The following is a 23,334-nucleotide window of genomic DNA, read 5'->3' on the forward strand; positions in this document are numbered from 1 at the left end:
TGTATGGATATGATATTATAGGTTAGTATGTTAGCAGTAGGCTTTTAACTATATTGTATAAATAATCATGTCATTATTCATCGTAAGGTTGTATACCAATCATAAGCATCCAAATGATTCCACTATCCAATCAGATTTAAGAAAGGGCTATAAATAAGTCAAGATGAGACTAAGGAATTATGACTCCTGAGGAGGCTGGTTACGCGAAACGCGTAGTCGTTGTTGTAGGCGTGACCGGATCCCCAAGAGAAGCGCAGCCCATTCTCCAGTACAATCCCGGAGGTATCGGAAGTGACGCTGCCCACCACTGGATGTGACGTGATGCTTACCGGGAGCCCGGCAAACAGGGCGGAGAGACGCACACTGGGACAGGGGAGAAACCGATCGAGCCACTCATCTATAATCATTACGTGCCTAATACTTCTGTGACTTATGTAAGTGCGATGCTGTGATCAATATAGATATGATTTTATACAAAGTTACGCTATTTGTGCTATTTTTTTTTTACAGAGGGCACATCACATAGTGACCATCAATATCAAGACCCCTGATAGAGGAGTAGCTCAACTTTATTGTGCAAACCACACAATGGGAAAGGCTTTTTTACATCCTGAAAAGGGTGAGTTTCCATTTGGCAGATATCATAGATTAGAAACAGTGGGAAGCTGATTATACTATGTATGCTATTTGTGCAATCTTGTGTGTTCACCTTTTTAAGGAATAAACTTAATTTATCATATCTTAGTCATGTTCAATTCAACCCAGAGATGTGTATATTATAACCCTTCACAAGTTACCGTGACAGGCTTATAATAAAACTGCATAAGAATAGCACTGTGTATATTCTGAACACATGATACATAAAGTTTGGCCCCTGCAGACGCACTTACCAGAACTCCCTCCTACTGTCTCTGTACGTTCTCCCTACCTACCAATTAGACTGTAAGCTCCTCGGAGCAGGGACTCCTCTTCCTTAATGTTATGTTTATGTCTAAAGCACTTATTCCCATGATCTGTTATTTATATTATCTGTTATTTATTTGATTACCACGTGTATTACTACTGTGAAGCGCTATGTACATTAATGGCGCTATATAAATAAAGACATACAATACAATACAATGTAGTCTTTTATCTTTATGGTGACACCTGCGCTCCCCAAAGTTCCGATCCAAGTATACAGAAGAGGAAAAGGGTTGAGCAGCATTTTATCACCAATTGTTTTCACACTTCTTATTGTTTTTTCAATTGCACGTTTACATTATTTATATTACTAGCTGATATACCTGGCGTTGCCCGGGATTGCACGGGGGGTAAAAGGCAGGGACGGGGGGGGGGGGGGGGTGAAAGGCAGGGAAGGGTGGGGTGAAAGGCAGGGAAGGGGGGGGGGTAAAAGGCAGGGAAGGGGGGTAAAAGGCAGGGAAGGGTGAAAGAGTGAAGGGTGAAAGGCAGGTCGGGGGGGGTGAAAGGCAGGTCGGGGGGGGCAAAAGGCAGGTCGGGGGAGTGAAAGGCAGGTCGGGGGGGTGAAAGGCAGGTCGGGGGGGTGAAAGGCAGGTCCAGGGGGGGGGGGGTGAAAGGCAGGTCCGGGTGGGGTGAAAGGCAGGTCCGGGGGGGGGGGTGAAAGGCAGGTCGGGGGGGGGAGTGAAAGGCAGGTCGGGGGGGGGAGTGAAAGGCAGGTCGGGGGGGGGAGTGAAAGGCAGGTCGGGGGGGGTGAAAGGCAGGTCGGGGGGGTTGAAAGGCAGGTCTGGGGGGAGGGGGGTTGAAGGGCAGGTCCGTGGGGAAGGGGGGTTGAAAGGCAGGTCCGGGAGGGTGTGTGAAAGGCAGGTCTGGGGGGGGGTGAAAGGCAGGGACACGTGAAAGATCCCTCCCCCTGCGGTTCCTCACCTCGCACCCGGCCGCGCTCCTCCTGCCCTCTGCCGGCTACCGGTCTAACCCTGGGGATGACGCAGAGGAGCTGGGCCGCGGCCCCACCTCCCCGCCGTCTCCCGGACCGCCCTCCTCCTCCGGGTACCGACCGCCCTCCTCCTCGGGCTTGTCAGTGGTGTCCGGTAACTTGCCGCCGCCAGCTATTGAAGTTGGCGGCGTCCGGTTGGGTGTAGTTGAAGTCTAGGGCCCGGTGAGAGTGAAAGATGAACTTGTTGGGGGAGAAGTACAGGCCGCAGTAGCCACACTTGGTCCGGCTGCTGTTGTAACGGGTGGGGATGAAGCTGCCCCTACAGCCCCACGCCCACTCGTGGGCCACGTGGAAGGCGAAGTTCTTAGGCAGCTTGGGCGGCCGGTGCTCACGGGCGGAGACGCACGCATCTCACACCCTGGCCACGCATCTCACTCCCCTCTGGCTGCAGGTAGGAGCCGGTGAAGGGAGAGGCGAAGAGCCAGAGGAGCGCTCTCGGGGATGGGGAGCGGCCTGTGGAGGGGAAAGAGCCGGAGAGAGTGTGCTCTGAGGGGTGGGGGGGGGGGTGAGTGGGAGCGGTCTGTGGGAGGGAGAGCGCCGGGGGGAGGGAGAGCGCCGGAGATCGGGCTCAAAGGTGTGGAGTGTATGAGGCTGCGGGCATGCAGCGTGGTGTGTGAATGTAACAGTGGGCTAGAGCACCGGCCAATGAGAGCCGTGGGAGGGCGGGCGGACCGACGGATCAATCAAATAGTCTACAGACACCCACAACCAAGATTTTCAAATATATATATATATATATCACATATTTATAGTACATTGCGTACAATCAATCATTCTTTAATAAGCACGAAGCACCACTCTATATAGGAGGGCTGCGATACCACTTTTTGATATTATCCTCAGTAAACTTTAACAGGCAGGTAAATTCATACACTTATTTCATGCAATGATAGAGTCTTCTTTGAATCTCTGATTATATTTATTTACAGGAACAAATAAATGAAGGGGAAAACGTTCCAAAATGCAAAAATTAAGGCATATTTAAAAAAACAAAAAAACAATACTATTTCTAGGGGGGCAAGGGTGAGATAAGCCACAGACTACCAGACAAAAGAAAAAGCAAAATTATATAAGCCTACACCAAGCGCTAAACCTACTAAATAAATAAACAATATGGTGAGCAAATAAACTGCAATTGGCAATTTCCAACTCCAGTCAAGTCCAGTTGGAGCTGGGAATGACTGCTCTACTTAAGGGGTGCGCAAACTGGGGGGTGCGCCCTCCCATGGGGGCCAAAAGATTTTGCTGGGGGGGGCGCAGGCGGTTGCAGAGGCCCCACGCTCTTCCCTACGACATTTGCCGTGGGATCGCGTGAGGCCCCTGCAACACTCCACTTACCGGAATTCAGCCGGTTGTGACACATCGCCATGGCAATGTGGCGGGCCATGTGAAGTGACGTCACACGCGTTAAATGACGCCGCGGGTCACGTAACGTCACATGACCCTGCCGCGTCATTAGACGCGGATGGGCGATAGTGGGACAAGAAAGAGAGGGGGCACAGCAGGAAAAGTTTGCGTCCCCCTGTTCTACTTCATACTGTAGTAAACTGGATGGAAAGTGCATATTGTGCTTGCATGTAGTATATGCATCTTATGTCTTTCATGTCCTCTACACATGAATCAATTTGATAGAAGGAGCAGAACAGGCATAACAAAAGAAAGTCTACCAGCATGATTTATATATCTGAAGATTCCATCTGAGTGGGTACATACAGTAGCCCTTTTGGACTCAAAGGAGGAACAGGACATGCAGCAAGGATTATATTTTCTCTACAAAGAATTTGGCACCAAGGAGAACTACGCTTTGGTTAAGCACAGACTGCCAGTACAAACGGCTACAGCTCTGACAAAGAGGGATAAAGCAGGAAACACTCCATAGAAGCAGGAAGAGAATAAGACAAACTAGACCCCAGGGGAGGGGGAAGAGTAGTTGTATCTTGGTACTAGAATTGTCACTCAGCCTGTTGCCATCATCATAGAAGCAGAGGGAACAGCGAAGGGGAGGGACTGAAGCAAAGCGTTACTAAGCAACAGCAAGAGAAAAACACAGAGCTAGAGACAGCACAGATGTTATGGTGATCTAAAAAAGTCCCAACTCCTCCCCATAAAGCAATGATAAAGAACTCTTATGAGCACATTCACAGGTTTCAGAGAATTCAGAGGGATCCATGTTAAAGTTGATAACGTACTAAAAGTGACGCACTATAAGTGCTCCTTTGCATGTCACTGTCCAGAAACCCTGTCTGCAGTGAAAGCTCTGTATGCTGTGTTATTATAAGGTAAGGCAGGTTTGGGGACCTGTCAGAGACTTGTGAATGTGCTCATACAGTAATACAGTAGTTGTTCTTGTTCATTGCTGTACTCTCAGTAATCACAAAAAGGCAGATAACCACTAATGCTAGTTTATAGCCATTCAAATGCGTCATGACTCATACACCAGTTTTATCTAAGCTGTGATGTGGCATATTGCCCCCATTCTGGCGTTAAATGCCAATAAAGTCAATGGCAGTTAACGCCAGATTGGGGTGCGATACCAAAACATATGAAAAGGCCTAGTTCTGGCACAGATGATCATAAAATAAAAACCTATAACTAACTCAAATAAAAACCACGAAGCAAAACAATCTAAATAAGAATTAGGATTGTCACAAATGGATTATCAATTTTGTTTCTAATGATGAAAATTCCCAACTTAAAAAAAATTAGTATTAATTATTATTATTTTTTAATTAAAGATGTTCATATCACAGTTAATGAGTAATACACGCAGGTAATACACATGAATGAGTGTGGTAAGGAAGGAGGGAGAATTACTGGCACATTTGATTACATTGAGAAATTTCTAATTTGTGGTCCTGTTTCAGTTCAAGAATTTACAGATTCCTATACAGTAGGTACATGTCTGAGGTTATCTGGCTGACATCTTTGATGTGCAAGTGGAGAGTTTAAGGCTAATTCTATTGTTCAGGCTTGATTTTGAAACATCCTTCAAGTGTGGCAGGAGGCAGACTTCACTAGGCCTCGTTGGTAGGGGAGAGGTGGGGCAGAGGGCTGGTCGCCAGGGTCTCATAGCGTCCCAACAGGTAGAGCTTAGTCCCAGTCTGGTTTAGATTACTATGGTAAGAGGGTTGAGGCCTGGTGTACCTGTGTGGGATATCCAGGGTTGCCAGACTTTTTGAAACTTATGATAGATAAATCAGGTTTTGGACATTTCTACATTTTATTGAAAAATTAAAATGTTTTAATGAAAGAAACGCTATCATTTTAGCAAAAATAAAGGATAAAGTTAAATTAAAACGAACAAAGATGAGAAGATGATGTCAATGAAGATAAAGACCGTGGCATTTGCGGATGCCAATAATCTGCAGCAATTAATACACTTTACCTGCCTGGGGCCAGGGATACAAGATAGAACTCTTTCTATATTCTCAGAGTTAACTTCCACATCATTAACAGCAACCAGGGTATCTCCTAAAAAGGAAAAAAAAAAAAAAAAAAGATACACCTGAAATCAAAATCTCACAGGATGTGCATCACTAAAATAAACATCAAAAAATATATATCACGCATAGCAAGTGACATTTTACCAAATATTACTCACAGTGGTTTCCAAAGTTTTTTCGGTTAAGGAACTTTATTTTTACATTGTGAAATTCTGCAGAACCCCAACCCTCTCTAATAGCGCATCTGAGATCAGATGCACTGTAAGGAACCCCAATACTATCTGATAGTGTGTCTGGGATCAGAGCATTGTAAATTATTCTGTATTTGGCACAATTTTGAAGTGTCCTGAAAATTGCAGTAACCTTTCAGGGATGCATGTGGAACCCTGGTTGAAAAACACTGCTCTAGCATAAAGAGGGCTGAACATTGACATGATTTTCATTGCATCATCAAAACACTATAGGACACTGACTGAAAGGAGCCCAGGGACCAGTAAAACAAAGGCTAGCCCAGTCCCTGGACCCTGTCGTCCTTCCCTGGAGACCACCAGACCCCAGAGTTACCTGGTTTGAATGCACTGTGTAGCCCCTTGCATACCCTGTAATTGTGATTCTTTTATTGCTGTTGAAAATTTAATAAAGTATAAAAATTTGTTTTTTGCAACAATAAAGCACAGCCAGAGTCTCTGGACTTCCAGGGCTAGCCCGCATGTCCAGAGAAAATGGCTGCTGCTAGGACTGGAGCAGGAGAAGAGGTGCAAGGGACAAAAGATAGTGTCTCGGAGCAAAGTGTGACAGTGCTTGTCTCAAATCATGAAGCGGACCCGCAGGGCTGAGGTAGGGATACAAATAAGCCTACCAGAGCCCAGGAACTCCTGTAAGAGTATCCATAGTTGGTAAGCAGGCAGTTGTCAGGGCTGGAGGTAGAGTTGAAAAGTCCAGGAGACAGGCAGAGGTCAGGGCAGGCAGAAAGCAGCGAGGTCGCGGTCTGGGGTCAGCGACAGGGGAATCAAAACAGGCAAAAGGGTAAAGCGTGACTGCAAAGACCAACAAGAGCTGCAAATGTAAGAACTTTTATCGGCGACTCCCACTAGGAGCTGCAGCCTAACTACCACTAGGTACTGCAGGTTGCCAGTACCCAAAATGGCCACAGTGACCAGAAAGGGCAGGCGAGATGGAAAACCCGAACCGTAGCAAAACCCGGCATGGATCGAGCAGAATCCTTACAGTACCCCCCTCTTGTGGAGAGACCTCCAGGCGATCTATGCCGTTTTGCCAGGTAAATTTCTGATGAAACACCCGGACATCCCTGGATTTGATCCATGAATTTTCCTCGGGTCCATACCCTTCCAATGGCCCGCCACGGGATCTACGGGAATCCAGTATTTGGCTTACTTCAAATTCCTCCTGGCCATCCACCAAGAACGGTGTAGGAGTAGGGAGGGTGTTCTGGACGAACGGCTTGAGGAGGGAGACATGGAACACAGGGTGTATTCTTAAATTATCCAGAAGTTCCAGTTTGAACGTAACCGGGTTGACCTGTTTCAGGATTTGGCAAGGTACAATGAACTTGGGGCCGAGTTTGGAGGAAGGCAGTTTCAAGCGGATATTTTGTGTAGCCAGCCAAACCTGATCTCCCACTTGAAACGGAGGCGGTGGTTGTCGACGTTTATACACCTGGTTTTTTTTTTGCTGGAGGGAGGCTTTGGTCAGATTGACCTGGATTTTCTTCCAGAGTAATTGGAGTTCTTGGATTTTGTCACTCACTGTAGGAACTCCAGAGAGAGGGGACTGGAAGGAGGAAGGGCAGCGGGGATGGTACCCGTCGGCATAAAAGAACGGTATTTCCAGTGTTGAATCGTGCTTCATGGAATTGCAGGAAAACTCGGCCCACGGGAGCAGATCAACCCAGTCGTCCTGTAGCTCAGACACACAGCATTGCAGGAATTGTTCTAAGGACTGATTGGCCCTTTCCGTGATTCCATTGGACTGGGGATGGTAGGAAGAAGAAAAATGAAGGGAAATTCCCATTCTTTGACAGAAGGCCTTCCAAAATCTTGAGACGAATTGGGATCCGTGGTATCCATTGGGACTCCATGAAGGCGAAATATCTCCTACATAAAGATTTCAGATCGTGCCGAAGCTGTAGGTAGTTTCCTGAGATGAACAAAATGAGCTTGACGAGTAAAGCGATCGACTACTACCAGTATGGTAGTCATATCCCTGGAGGGAGAAAGTTCCACGATAAAATCCATTTATATGTGGGTCCATGGGCGGGTGGGAACAGGTAAGGGCTGGAGAAACCCACAGGGTAACGTCCTTGACACCTTCGTCTGAGCACATATAATGCAGGCTGCCAAAAACTCCTTTACATCTTTGCGGATCTCTGGCCACCAAAAGATTCGTTCGAGGAAATCGCAAGTCTGCCTAAGCCCAGGGTGATTAGCCGTGTTGGGGTTATGACCCCAGAGCAACACCTCATTTCGGATTAGGGGCGAAACAAATAATTTAGACTAACGTGTGGACGTTGACCTAGGATCCTCTGCCTAAGCCTGCAAAATCTGTTGCAAAAGTGATGTTGATACGGCAGAGATGATCTGTGAAGTTGGAATGATGGGCCCCTGCACTACCTCCTCGGAACCGTCAGGAGAGATTTGTCGGGATAGAGCATCTGCTTTGAGGTTCTTGGATCCTGGACAATAAGAGAACACAAAGTTGAACTGAGTGAAGAAGAAAGCCCACCTCGCCTTACGCGTCCCGAGTCTATTTGCTCCTTCAATGTATTTGAGGTTCTTGTGGTCTGTAAGGATTGTAATCAGAGAAGTTGTCCCCTCAAGCATATGTCTCCATTCATTAAGGCAACAGGAAAGATGATCCAGGGCTCCACGGATTTTTAGCAAAATAATTTATTCATAATACAACCCGTTTCGGCCTCACTTTGGTCATTACCAGTCACTTGACAAAGGCCTAAGTGCGGCCGAAACGTTGTGTATTATGAATAAATTCTTTTGCTAAAAATCCGTGGAGCCCTGGATCATCTTTACTGTTGCTGTATTCTTGGATTGCTGCAAATAGGCCATCCTTGAACCAGGAGCTCTGGCATTGTGCGTAAGTATCGCATTTTTTGCATTTATTTGCACTGTTTTGGTGTGCTACATACCCACATGCCTTTCCATTCATTAAGGGCCATTTTCATAGCCAGAAGTTCCCGATTTCCAACATCATAATTCCTTTCCATGGCAGATTTTTTTTTTTTTTTTTTTAGAAAAGAAGGCCAGGGGTGGAGTTTCCCATGAAAATCCTTCCTTTGAGAAAGAACGTCTCTGGCTGCCTGATCGGATGCGTCCACTTCAAGCATGAAGGATTTTGTAGGATCTGGATGGATCAGAACAGGTGCAGGAGAAAAGGTGGACTTGAGTTTCTCGAAAGTCAGAAGATCCTCAGAGAACCATTGTAATGGTAGGGGTAGCCGGCTGACCTAATAAAGAGAAATCCCAGCTAGTTACCCCTAAAACTGTACACATTGGCTGGCTAAGTAATGTATATTTCAGCCCAATGTATGTAATATCTGGGGAAGTACAGGGAATGTGGGCTAGCTGTGTGTAATTCTAAGTCCTGTCATTTACATAAATAGGGAGTTTCTGTAATCAATTTAGCCGAGCTGTTCCACAGCAAATATATGATCAGGGCAAAGGTACAGTAGGGGACTAGTTCATAGAATCAGTTACCAGGTCTGAGCCCCACGCACTGTTTCTCTTAACTGGCTGCCCTTGCTCATTGTTAAAGGATAGCCACCAAGGGAAATATAAGGGACACTGCTGATCAGGGGATCCTTCTTCAGAGTGACTAGTGCTCTGAAGAAGTGCGCACGCGCACGAAACGCGTTGGGCAGTCATTTGGAGTTTATTCTTGAACGAAGGCAGACCTCTCACGAGTGTATGTTCGTGTACAAGCAGCAGGAAGAGGCATTTTTTCTTAAACCCACCCCCAGTAATGCATTTCCGGCCAAGGAGTGAGGGACAGCGTGTGAAGCAGCCCCTGTGATTATCAAAGGAGCGGACAAGGGAGGGGCCATCGTGGTACTCAATAGAATTGATTATAAAAATGAGGCTTTGCGCCAATTGTTAGATCAATCATCTTATGTTAGACTGCATGGCGGCCCGACTTCTGTGTTTCTAAAGGAGTTAAGAACCCTTCTTGAAGAAGGTTCCTTGTTGGGTGTTTTAGACCCAAAGGAACTTTATTTCCTGTTCCGTCCTTATCCAGTTATCCCGATTTTTCACCATCTCCCGAAGATCCATAAGACTTTGGTCTCCCCTCCTGGGAGGCCAATAGTCTCTAGTATTGGATCTTTGGGAGATGATGTATCGAGATACGTGGACCACTTCTTACAGGGCATTGTACAATCATTGCCCTCATATATCAAGGACAGTGGTGATCTCCTGACTCAACTCGGTTCCACTGATTGGGAAAACAACTTTATCTGGCTTACACTAGACGTTACATCACTGTATACAGTCATTGTACATGAACAGGGGATGGCAGCTGTCAGATTTTATTTACAACACTCTAATTTTTCACCATCACAGAGCACCTTTATTTTGAATGCTATACACTTTTTATTAACGCACAATTATTTTATGTTTGATGATGTTTTTTATCTCCAAACACGTGGTACTGCTATGGGCACAAGCTTTGCCCCCTCCTACGCAAACCTTTTTTTGGGTTGGTGGGAGTCAGTCCACGTGTTTGGAGATAATAACCCTTTTAGACACTTTATCACCTTTTACAAAAGATACATCGACGATCTTATTTTTATTTGGAACGGGGACATACACACTCTTCTTTTATTCACCGAGTATCTTAATAATAACGACTTAAATTTGCACTTCACTTATCACTATGATTTTCACCATATAAATTATTTAGACTTATATTTATTTATTGATATGGCCATGAACATTAGCACGAACGTTTATCGTAAAATTAATTCACGCAATACTTTTTTACAGCTGCCACCCCAGGTCCCTACTTAAGGGAATACCAAAAGGTCAATTGATCTGATTAAAAAGAATATGTACTAATTCAGAGGATTTCTTGAACCAATCAATGGATCTTATGAACCGTTTTGAAGCCAGGGGATATTCCCGCTTGGAGTTAAATGTTTTATGTAAGGAGGTTAATAACATGGACAAATCAAGATTACTACAAAACAAAAAAGGAAAAAACTCTTTTTCACAGTCCCCACTGTTTGTCATGCAATACAACAAACAAGCAAATCAAATTAAAAGTATTGTAAGAAAACATTGGGGTGTACTAGCTGCTGATCGTGTTTTACAACATGTCTTTAATGAAGGTCCCAAATTTGTGTTCAAAAGGGCAAGAACAATTTCAAACTATATTTCACCCAGTTTGTTCACTACCAAGAAATTGGTTAATAATTTACCTAAGGGATGTTTTAAATGTCTAAAATGTAAATACATGCAAACCAAATCTGAATTTTCTTCTACTACCACAGGGAATAGTTACAAAATTACATCTTTCATAAATTGCAATACTACATATGTAATTTATCTACTTAAATGTGGTTGTGGAAAACAATACATAGGCCGAACAATTAGGGCTCTGAAAGTTCGTATACTCGAGCACTTACGCCTAATTATTAAAAAAGATGTTAATCACCCTGTCTCTTTACATTTTACCAATTGTAGTATGGGTAATGTAAACAATTTCTCATATATTGGTATAGAGCATATACCGTGTCCCATTAGAGGTGGGGACAGAAATGGTATTTTAGACAGGAGAGAGCTCTTCTGGATTTTTACCTTAAAGACTCGTATCCCAAGTTGTCTCAATTCAGACTGGGACCTTGGGCCTGTCCTGCTCTAATTTAACAAATATTTGTAATTTTTCTTTCCTCCCCCACATGGGAAGCACATTTGTCTCTACATATATATCTTTTTAGTTCGGAACATTTTCTATGGAATAAATATAAGGATATCAACAATAAATATATATATGTTCATTTAGTATTAATTTTTAATAAAAAAGATCTTATTATATATATTCATATTCTTAATCCATTACCAATGGCTTTTTGTCAAATGTGTTGTTGGGATTGTCTCATTCTGTTAAAGACCATTATTATATATTTTTTTGATGAGGAATATCTTTTTCACTTTATTATGAACACTTTAAATGGTTGTGGACAGTATTTGTCTAAAGTTGGATATCATCGATTCTATTGTGAGTGGCAATTTTTCATTATTCATATTGAGTGATTTATATATATTATTTTTATTTTTACTTATTGCTCAAGATTATTGCTCTTATATTGCCATTTATATATGTATATGTATGTTCTTTCCAAATTTACAAATACAATTTCCATTGAACTCTAACTGCGGTTGTCCAACAGGTATAGAACATGTTTAACTCATGAATGAGGCATTTATTTGCTTTAACTCAATGAATTAACTATTCCATTGTTTCTTGATTTGTTTTTTAAACTTTGTTTTAATGTTTATACACGTTTTTTCATTCATTTGCGGAGTGTCAATTTTTTAATGTTATAATAAAGTTTGTTGTATTGCACCGTCTCCAACGCGCTGACGTCACACGTCCCGCGTCGCTTTTTTCAAACCAGGAAGTGACGGGGGATTGGTTACAGCAGCGCGAGGATCAGGTATTTAAATACACTCCGGTAAGCTGTTTTTATTCACCTTGATAAAGGGCCACAAGCCCGAAACGCGTAGGTGCTCTGTTTGTTTCGTTTTTCTGATCCATTAAACTTGTTTATTATGGGAACGCACTTCTGTGTTTTTTCAAGCTAACAGTGGAACCAGTGCTTCGTTTCTTTCTCCTTCTTTGCATATTGATCTACATGAACGGAGGCACGGTATACCCAGGACAAGTGGCCTTTAAGGCTCCTCAACCACGTGAGTTTCAATATTTAATGTGAGTCCATTCCACTCTCCTTTTCCTACAAGTGGCTGTAAGGATTATTGTTTATATACCCCATGTAATTGCCATGATGTTGTTCTGATGCTGGACACCGGCAGGTGTATATTGTCCTTACCTCAGTGCTTGTGGGACTATATTTCCAGTTACACATCTACTAGGCCTGTGGGAGTATTATATCCTAGCCTCATTCATTATTTTCTTTGGAGGGGTACTCCACCCAAGACCTCAGCTGTTATCACAATATTTGCTGCCTTTTGTTTCAGAGCACCATACAACCTTGTCTGTTTATTCTTGAACAAAGGCAGATCTCTCACGAGTGTATGTTCGTGTACAAGCAGCAGGAAGAGGCATTTTTTTCTTAAAACCACCCCCAGAGATGCATTTCCGGCCAAGGAGTGAGGGACAGCGCATGGAGCAGCCCAGAGACAGCCGATACTAATCTGATGCCGTGGGAGTCACCACCTTACCTTCTTAACACTGCGCATTTTATACAAACATCTTGTGAGTAGGATTCTGGTTTTTCCAAACCGGAATCGTCATCTACCAGCGTTCCTGATTGTTATTTTAACTTTATGTATTAAATTAACTCTTTATATTAATTTTTTAGCCTTGCTTTTGTCTGTTTATTGTTTGTCTTGTTTGTTTTGTCTATGTATTCTAGTAGCATTGTTGCACTATGATGATTCTCTCTGTTTGCTTTTCCTATGCCATTTAACTACTTGCTGTGGACTTTGGAAGCGTGAGATTGGATTTGCAACCTCTTGGTATTCTATCCATTTGGACTATATACAGATCCACCTTGAACTCTTTAAGCGCCGGTTTGTATTGTTTGTTTACTAGTCACTCTGAGAGACACTCTGGGAAGGAGTGTGGAGTTTGACTGTGACCAGCTGGAGATACATGTTAGAGTGGCTGCTGTGTGTTCAGCAGTCTGATATCCTGAAGCAGAGAAGCGGACAGGATAAACCCATTTGAAGCGGGTCCCTGCACCTAGTGAGACTAGAGACATCCCCCAGGTCCCCAGTGTGGTAAGTTTGGTATAATGTATATGTTGTGTATTTGCTAGTTCTGCAGAATAAACCCTGTTTATTAAATTACTTTGTCCTGTACTTGGCGATAGTGAACCCAGAAGGTTTCGGTGTTAAAAAGTACTGGTCTCCCGTGAAAGCCATATCTTAGGATTCGCCCCTTTCTTAATAAGAGCCATAATGGGTGCAACCACCTTAGAGAAATTCCTGATAAATCATTGGTAGTAGTTGGCGAACCCAACAAATCGTTGCATCTGTTTGAGGCCCAGCGGTAAGGGCCAATTCAGCACTGCCGATACTTTCGCACGATCCATCTCATACCCAAGGGAAGAGATGAAATACCCAAGGAAAGAAATCTTCTTCTATTCGAATTGACACTTTGAGCTTGGCAAAGTCTTTGGAGGACCAGTCAACCTGTGCCCGAGGTTCGGACAAGGAACTGTAAAAGATAAGGATATCGTCCAGATATACCATAAGAAATTGGTCAAATAGATCCAGGAAAATCTCATTGATGAAATATAGCTGGTGCGTTGCATAACCCGAATGGCATGACCTAGTATTCATAGTGACTGTCACGGGTATTAAAAAGGTATTAAAGGATGTGTTCCACTCATCACCCTCTCTGATCCGAATTAAATTGTAAGCTCCGCGAAGATCCAGTTTGGTGAAGATCGTAGCCTTGCATAAGTGGTCGAAAAGTTCAGGAATGAGGGGTAGATGATACCGATTTTTTTACAGTGATTTTATGTAGCCCTCTGTAATGGATACATGGCCTGTGAGAACTGTTTTTTTTTTTTTTTTGGAAACAATGAAGAAGCCTGCACCCGCGGGGGAACTTGATTTGCGAATAAACCCTTGCTGGAGGTTCTCCAAAATGTATTTCCGCATTGCCTTGGTTTCTGGTTCCGAAAGGGGGTAAGTGCGGCCTCGAGGATGGATGGCCCCTGGGAGCAAATCGATGGGACAATCATAAGGTCGGTGTGGCGGTAACTCTTTTGCCTGTTTTTCGTCGAATACATTGGCAAAGTCCTGGTAAAAGACTGGAAGGCATGACGAGGAAGTCTCTGTAGGTAGCCGAACCTCGAAAGGCAAGATCCATGGCAATGTTGTCCCCAGGCTGTCACTTGATTGGTCGCCCAATCGATCTTGGGGTTGTGGTGCTGCAACCAAGGAAGTCCTAGGACCACTGGAGTCGAGGGAGAGCAAATGACATAGAAGGAAAGTGTCTCCTTGTGAAGGGCCTCAATTGAAACCAGCAATGGATGTCTCGAGTGTGATGGTCCCAGGTATCAGGGGGTTTTCATCAATGGCCACTACTGCTAACGGAATCTCCCTAGTATGGAGAGGAATGAAGTGAGGTTCCGCAAATGTGTGGTCAATTAAATTCCCTGTGGCTCCTGAATCCACAAACGCCTGAATGAAGATGGAGACTCGTCCCAAGGAGTGAAACCGGCAGAAGGAGCCGTGACAGTTGTGATGAAGAAGGAATAGAAGAAATGCCCAGAGAATATTCCTCTATCTTTACTGGGCACTGGGGTTTCTCGATTTTAGGACAATTTCAGACAAGATGACCTTTGAGCCCACAGTACAGACAGGTCACCTAGTTCTCTCCTGCCCAGGTAATTTGGTATCACCTAATTGCATTGGTTCATCCACAGAGAGAGGTGTAGAAAGAGGGGTCTAAAAGTGGGGGGCAAGACGGATTATTGGGGTTTTTGAGGGCCAGTTTCGTTCGGTCTGTCGTTCTCGCATTCAGAGATCCATTTGGATACAGAGAGCAATTCATTCCTCCAGATCCTTGGGGGTGTCCCGGAAAGTCAGTTCGTCCTTTAAACCCTCAGAAAGCCCCTGCCAAAATGCTGGCAGCAGAGTTCATTGTTCCAGCCCGTCTCCGCAGCAAGGGTTCGGAATTCAATGGCATACTTGCCCACAGTACGGGTTCCTTGCTGGATTCGAAGGAGCGAAGCAGAAGTCCCGCGACCAGGAGCGTCAAAAACTCTTGAATGCTTGGAGAAAGGCAGCAATATTGTTAACCATTGGGGATTCATTTTCCCAGAGAGGGGAGGCCTAGGCCAAACCCTCGTCTGTCATTAGGGAAATTACATAGGCTACCCTGGATCGATGGGTGCAGAACATAGAGGGCTGGAGTTCAAACTGAATTGAACATTGGTTCAAAAATCCTCTACAAGTCATAGGGTCCCCTCCATAATGTAGAGGCGTCAGGATCCATGGTTCCCTGGGTGTAGGGGATGACGGAGTTGGTGTCAAAACTGCTGCCAGCAATGGTAGTGCAGAGCTAGAACCCCCCATGAGTGTATCCAGTCGGATTATAATGTCCTGAATTAAGCTAGAAATGAGTGCCATCTGTTGGGTTTGCTTGACTTGACGTGTTTCATGATCTCCGAGTAGTTCCTCTTGGAGAGATACGGCTCGCATTACCTCATCGGGGTCCATGTTTGGCCAAGCAAAATGTGACGGTGCTCATCTCAAATCAGGGAGCGGACCCGCAGGGCTGAGGTAGGGATGCAAATAAACCGACCAGAGTTCTGTAAGAGTATCCGTAGTCAGTAAGCAGGCAGGGGTCAGGGCTGGCGGCAGAGTTGCAAAGTCCAGGAGACTTGCAGAGGTCAGGGCACTTCAAAACAATTAATTGTAACGGTGCTTACTTTAGTGAATAGTGTCCTATAATAATAATAAATGTAAAATATATCATATAGTAAAGTGACATAAAAATATAATATTGTGAACTGTGATCAATTAGTGAGTATATTGTGATTAATTAAATCCACCACCCAGTGTGAGGTGCTAATTGAAAAGCTGCTCAAAACCCTTTTCAAAGACTGTTTTCTTAGTCTGTTGGATCCCAAAATTCTTCAAAAGTTCAGGGGAGCGCCAGCGTTCACGTCACCGTCATAAAAGAAAATAACAGAAACAGCATGGTGTAATACAATTTCAACTCGAATAGATACTATATAAGTGAAAAATATTCCACTCACACTTTCCTCCTTTTCATTAAGGCAGTACAGAGACAATCCTCTGTCTGAATGGAGCAATGGATCAGGAACTCCACATGTATAAACTCCTTTGTTAATCTTTCTTAACATCCGTGGTTCGTATACCCAGGATATAATGAAAAATACTAATTGCGTAGTATATCTCAAATTGTATTACAATAACAATAAAAGCATATAGATGTGCACTCACATTCAGTACATATTGGCAGTTCGTGGTACGAAATCCCAACTGTTGTTCAACCTATTCACCGGTTCACACACTAAGGCTCACTTCCGCATCTCGGCTCACAACCACGGCACTTCCGGCTGAGTGAAGTTGAGGGCGGAAAGGCTGTGTAGAAAGATCTCCGGCTGCCAGGACTCCGCGTCACGAATGCGCAATGGATGAACAATGATTCAACGTGTTTCGTCGGTACGACTTCTTCAGGAGTCCTGAGATTGTACTACACCATGCTGTTTCTGTTATTTTCTTTCATGACGGTGACGTGAACGCTGGCGCTCCCCTGAACTTTTGAAGAATTTAGAGGTCAGGGCAGGCAGAAAGTAGCGGCTTCGGGTTTACGATCCAGGGTCAGCAACAGGGGAATCAAAACAGGCAAAAAGGTAAATCATGACTGCAAAGACCAACAAGAGCTGCAAATGTAAGAACTTTGCTGGGCGACTCCCACTAGGAGCTGCAGCCTTATATAGCAGGCTGCCAGTACTTAAAATGGCCACAGTGAGCAGAAAGGGCAGGTGAGTTGGAAAACCTGAACCGCAGCAAAACCCGGCACAGATTGAGTAGAATCCTTATACAAAGATCGGGCCAGGGGGCTATGCACCCGAAAACCAGAGCAGTTGGTTACCTCCCAGCAGGACATATCCTATCAGCCAGGGGAAGTCGTTGCCGAGTCGCTCTGGTAGGCGCTGCCTCCATTGGCCCGTTTAAACTTCTCTCCACAAGCCCTTTAACTATCTAAGTGTAAGTCCTTACCTGCTGCCTAGCGCAACCCCACTGTCTATACAGCGCACGCACGGAAGAGCTTTGTGGACAACACGGAGTCTGGCTCCGCTCCCCGGTTACGACGTGCGGCGCGCGCACACACGTGACGCATGTGCACCGCTCCCCAGCTGCGCGTCAACACTGCATCACACTCACTTGTCTCTTGCACCGCTCCACCTATTCCTGCCTCCGCTGAGGCCGCACCTCTACTCCTCCCCTCTCTCATTGGTGCTGTTCTCCCATATATGCTCAGCTGTGGCACTTGCACTTCGGCTGAGCCTAGTTCCTGGTAGCGTTGTTCTCCCACTTCCTGGTTCCTTGTCTTGCCTTTTTCTGTGTTCTATTACCTTGCTTTCCAGATTGATCTCCTGTGTACCGACCCGGCGACTCCGCACTTCTGGCTTACCAACCCCGGCTTACCTCTGACCTTCCGCATCTCTCCAAACCCGAGCACAGCTTACGGACCTCTACTATCCAACTGGCTCTAACGCCTGACCATGGCTATCGGACTCTGACTATTCTACTGGCTCCTACCTCAGACCTCGGCAAGTATCAAGACTAATCTATATTCTCCAATCCTGACCCGGCTGCCTGACCATCCTCTCTCGAGACGTGCCCCTGTGGCTGTGGGTGGCGTTTCTACCCATTCCCACCTCAGTACCGGGGTCCCGCCTTGTTTATGGTGAGCACACCTTTACACTAAGCCAGCCCCCAACCCTGATTGGCCAATGCAGGCGATCCCTCGTCTCCTAATGGGTTCGCGAGCAGGATCCATGCCGTGATTGGTCGCCAACCCCTTTACCATGCTTTCCTACGGTAGAGGGGAAGCTAGAAAAGGGAAACACAATCAGAGCTCCAGAGCTCATTCTGAGCCTAATGTGCAGAAGGAAGATGCAGTGTGCTGCAAGGCTTTGCCAGAGACACCCGAAAATGAGAGCCTTGTCAGATATAAATGTAAATGGGTTGTGCGCTACGGGACTGTAGCTGTGCCTGAGAAAAGGAGAGCAGGACTTTCAACTCTGCAACGAATTGCACCAGAGGTCTGGATGGTCCCTACCCCATCAGAGAGTGGAAGCAAGCCCTGTGTAAGCCTGTGATGTGGCGTTCAGCACCAAGTCAGATAGGATTCCCTCTTTTATGCCCTGCTTTCAGTTATAGCTTTCGTCTGTGTATTTGTGTTGTGCTTGCTGGCTCCGGCTGAGATAAACATTATTTATCGAACTACTATAAAGAGAGGGGGGGGGGGGGGGAGAGGTGGAGAGGGAGAGGAAGTGAGAGAATTGTATTGGGCAAGTGCAACCGGCATACAAAAGATTCAGGGTGGATGGGGGTGGGGGAGAAAATGGCGGAAGTTTCGCTTATGGGGAAATACCAAATGCAGTACCAGCCTATAACTTCAACAGCACAGCACTAGAGAGCCTGTTACTAAAGTAGCCATCTTGCTTATTCTAATCAAATCATTGATTTCCTAAATATCCCTACACCTTTTTTAATTCAAGACCATCTGTATTTTTAACCATTTTAGAGCAGTTTTAAATATCTGACATTTAGTTCATTTTCAATCAATGAAAACTGGCGAAATGTGTCAATGAAGATGGGATAGATACTTTAAGAGCAGATTGTTTCGCAAACATACTGTAGAAAGCTGAGAAAATGATTTCAGGACATTGTGCTTTAGTGCTCAGCAAACATAAAAGATACGTTTGGTTTTGTGAAAGGAACACATCAGTGTTTAATAATTTAATAAAATACTTTTTTTTTGTGCATTTAAATGACTTTTTGAAGGTCATACAAAAGACAGTGAAGGGAAAAACATTGACTTTTCTGTTTAACCTTCGGTTATACTACTAACAACTCATGAAACATAAGCACATTTTCTACCTTGTCACATTCTGTGCAGAATCCAGCACTTTGTAAGAAAATACAGTATTGTGAAACAGGCCAATATTCAGTTTAAGGTTTCATTATATTATATTAAATACATCATTGTACTTTTTGAATTACATTTTTAGTCAGAGATTTAGAAGATTGTCAACGGCATGCATACTATAAATATTCACATGGTGTGTACACACACACACACACACACACACACACACACACACACACACACACACACACACACACACACACACACACACGTAGTGTCACTCCACTAAAGAAATCAGTAACTGCCTGGGTGCAAAAAAACCTGCTACAAAAACATTGCTCTATTCTAATAAAATCTTTTTCCCCCTTACAGCAAGACCTGGAGTACCTGCTTTCTTCTCTCTCTCTCTCTCTCTCTCGATATCTATATTTTATATGCTATACGGTGGAAGGTTTTTAGTCACCTTTTCACCCACCATAACCTAAATAATATCTATATCTAGATAGATATATATACACACACTTGACAGTTAGGGGGTCGACCAGGTGTTTTTATTTAAACACGGTTTTCAGACGCTCAGAACTTTTGAGACATAAATGTGCGCTTGGCAACTCGAGTCCTGTCTGGATCTATTTATAATGCATATACAAACAGATTTAAAGAACATTGAGCGTTTGAAGAAGTTAAATACATTTATTTTTGTAGATCCCATTCTAACTCCTGACGTGTCGGAAACAAATTTTCCGATGCTAAAAATAGCCTTCAACATTACAATATGATATTTAGGGACCTACAGTATGCATCTGCCAGTTTGTGGCCTGAAACTGATGCCAAGTGAAATTTTGAGCATTTGTCCCTTGTATATTTAACTTAATCAAAACTTGATCTGGGGAGCGATCAGAGAGCAGAAGGCAGAGTTAGTGAGGAAATTAAGACTGCGTATGTTAACATAATTTACTCAAATTTATATCGGATCACTCTCTGCCAGGCCTCGTGTGGATTAAGAGCTTCATTGACAAAGTGCTGCTGAGCCTTAAGGCATTTGATGGCCCATTACTTGAACGGGCTGCTAAGGTGCATTCTGGCTTAGGACTGTTTAGTCAACATGGCCCTAAATGGTTTTAGCTAGCATATCTGTTTCATATGTAAGAAACGTTAACAAGTCTCTTAAATTTGATGCAGTGGAGAAGGGAGAAATGTTTAATGTACACACAGCAGCACTTTGCAATATCTTGACCCTTTGAGTGCTCGTATGACCTCCCCTGAATATCACAAAGACAGTCACCTTGGTGGCACATAGTGACCCCAGTAGACATCCTGTTTTTGCTCATTTGTATGGGAGATTGCGTCCATGCACATATATTAAATGTGTGAACATGGCACTAAAATACTTATGTGGTTCCTTTATTAAGTAACCTTTTCCACTTCTTTAGGTATTTTGGAGTACTGGCAGTATTTTGTGTATGGATGTATATTAAAAAAAAGACATAATACTCGCAGTCATCTACTACAGGTGACTTATCTCGCCAGAATCAAAAGCAATTTGGTGCCTTCATAAAAAGTCAAATCTAGAAAAGTAGGAAAAATGATAACAGAATTTTTTTTCTTTGCTTTTGATACTACTGTCTCATTTTGTGTAGGCCACACATCTTATCTCTAGACAAAGTTAGCTAAATAAAAGGAGTTTTGAATGATCATTTATGGACATGCTGTGGGACACTCTTCAAATCCCCCATCCCTCTTACCAATGTGTATCTGGCCACATCTGACAGCTGGGCTTCCTTGAACAAAGCCGTGCACAACAAGTTTTTCATGGTTCGTCAGTCTGCGGGTAGCATCTTGACTTCCTTGCTTTTCAGCTCTCTTACTGCTCCTCGAAGACTGATTGACAATCCCCATCAACCCTTGCAGCAAGTTGAGCTGCTCCCCTGGCCCATTTTCAAGTACCCGGTTTGGATTCACATAGAGGCAAGTGTCCTTGTACTGCTGATGCACCATCAGACCCATCTTGTGGCTGGGTTGGTGCTTGAGGATGGATGTTGGGCCTGTTTGGCCACTGTACCTGGCTGTTGCTTTTTTGCCAATGTGCTGCTTCTTCAGTATTTTTGCAAGCCTCTTGAGATGTGGCTCGGTCTTCTTCCTCTCTTTCTTCATATCCTCGGAAATTAGCTCAGCTTCATTTTCCCTAAATCTCACATGGTTCACCCCAGGTGACTCTGGGGGACTAAGAGGTAGGAGTGTTTCTTCCTCTCCGTCACTCAGTTCAAGATAAAAAAGTTCCCCGTTCTTCTGTACGCTGTCCAACCATTCAGGCTCCAGTTCACTGAAAAACCAAAAACAATGTGAATTGCAAAATTGAAATTGAACGTATTAATTGGGAACATTTTATCTTCTAATGTCTGAAATCACAGACAGACACTCTTAAAGCAGCAATACTAGACACCACCAACTTTTCCCCCTTATTTGTATATGGGAAGCATTTGACTATGTATATAATTCTCCATTCTTACCCAAGCCGGTAATCATTTGTTGCTCCTATTATAAATATCTAAAAATTCTGATTATGTGCCTAACTAAATGGCCGCCATCCAGTTCCAATCAAATCTTTAGTTTAGTTAGTAACTCAGCTGCTACAATGTATCAGGATATTACTAAGGTGACGGACTATTGTTACAGTTTACAGCTCAAACTGTGGGGAATATTGGCAACAAATTATCACAAACAGGAAAGAGTTATAAAGATCTTGCACTGTTTGGGAGGTCGGCTAAATCTGCCATAGAAATCAAAGGATGTTCAGTATATTAAATCTCATAAAAAATGGCATTAAGAGTTGAATTTTAAAATAAAAAACATGTAGTAAGTATTATTTAATACTACAGAACTGATATATTTAAAAACAACCGTGTCGGATATTGCTTGGATTGCGAGTTGAATAAAAAATAAATAAATAAAAAAGTCACTATCTAATACTACAGAACGGATTTAAAAAAAACAAAAAAAAACATAATATTTTACATGTTTTGTAGCTTTAATGAAAAAATTATTTTGGAGTATGTAGTAAGAATAAATGCATTGTATATCAAAATGTACCAATTAGTATAAATACTGTAGAGCGCACATACAGTGTTTCTTAAACCTCATCCTTTCTATTTCTAAAAAATAGTTATAATTAAAACATTTTTTTTGTAAATGTTTAATTCATTTAAACTTTGCCAACTGAAAAATAAAATATATTCCGTTTCCTTTGCATACGTTCCCTATATCTCAGATGTCAATGTCTCTATTAATTGTAGAAGCACATGAAGTGTCACGCTCCATGAATACTAGGACCTAACCCGTGACAGTCAGGCAGATAGCCGACAGGATGTTCACATTCTGTACAGTAAGACATCGAGTAATGAATAGAAACAGTAGAGAGACAATGTGCAAAATCACCACCTACTCTGCGGTTATTAAAGGATATACAGTACACAATTTTGTACTGAGGGTTGCTGTTAAAACGAACGCGTTATAAATATATCTATGACAAATACATCAAACAAAGCAGTAGCAATAAGTTGAGTGTTTGTCAGTTATGAATTGTACATTTCGATGAAACGTTAAATGTTTAGCCATTGCCTCCTGCAATGTATTGTGTAATAAAACACTGCACAGCTTTGTCTCTTTAATGGGCTTACGCCCGTACCTCTTCTTTCTATTAGGACTGAAGGTGCCGTTTTCCAAAACGGCAACTTCGTAGACTGGGCTCGTCACATATATACCTCCTGCCTGGCTGTCACCTCATTGCAATGGCTTTTCACTCCTTGAATGCACATAAAGCATTTCATCACATCCTTACAGTTAGTTGGGGCCTCTGCCACTCAATACTTCTAAGCCCTCAGTACTCTGCTTCATACCGAGCCTTTTTTTGTTTTTTTATAAAGCATGGAAATAAAAAAAACAGATGCCCCCTTTCCAGAAACAGCTCATATAAGCATTTTAGTATTCAACCAATGCAAAGGTGCCATTTACACAGCACTGCCTCATTCAATTGTGGCTTTAAGATCTGGGACAGAATAAACAAGCATATCCACAAGAGTT

General features: G+C 43.5%; 1 protein-coding gene across 3 annotated transcripts in view; it reads right to left on the reverse strand.

Annotated features, from left to right (window-relative positions):
• Positions 1-23,334, reverse strand: part of INTU (inturned planar cell polarity protein) — a 123,572-nt gene that overhangs the window by 63,567 nt on the left and 36,671 nt on the right. For all 3 annotated transcript variants that reach the window (XM_075615563.1, XM_075615573.1, XM_075615553.1), the window contains exons 2-3: positions 21,000-21,577; positions 5,340-5,425 (exon numbers count right to left, since the gene is read on the reverse strand). In XM_075615563.1, the coding sequence (XP_075471678.1) occupies positions 5,340-5,425; positions 21,000-21,577 (664 nt within the window). The remainder of the gene's footprint in view (positions 1-5,339; positions 5,426-20,999; positions 21,578-23,334) is intronic.

The sequence above is a fragment of the Ascaphus truei genome, chromosome 1 (assembly GCF_040206685.1).
Source record: "Ascaphus truei isolate aAscTru1 chromosome 1, aAscTru1.hap1, whole genome shotgun sequence".
In the NCBI taxonomy this organism is placed as follows: Eukaryota; Metazoa; Chordata; class Amphibia; order Anura; family Ascaphidae; genus Ascaphus; species Ascaphus truei.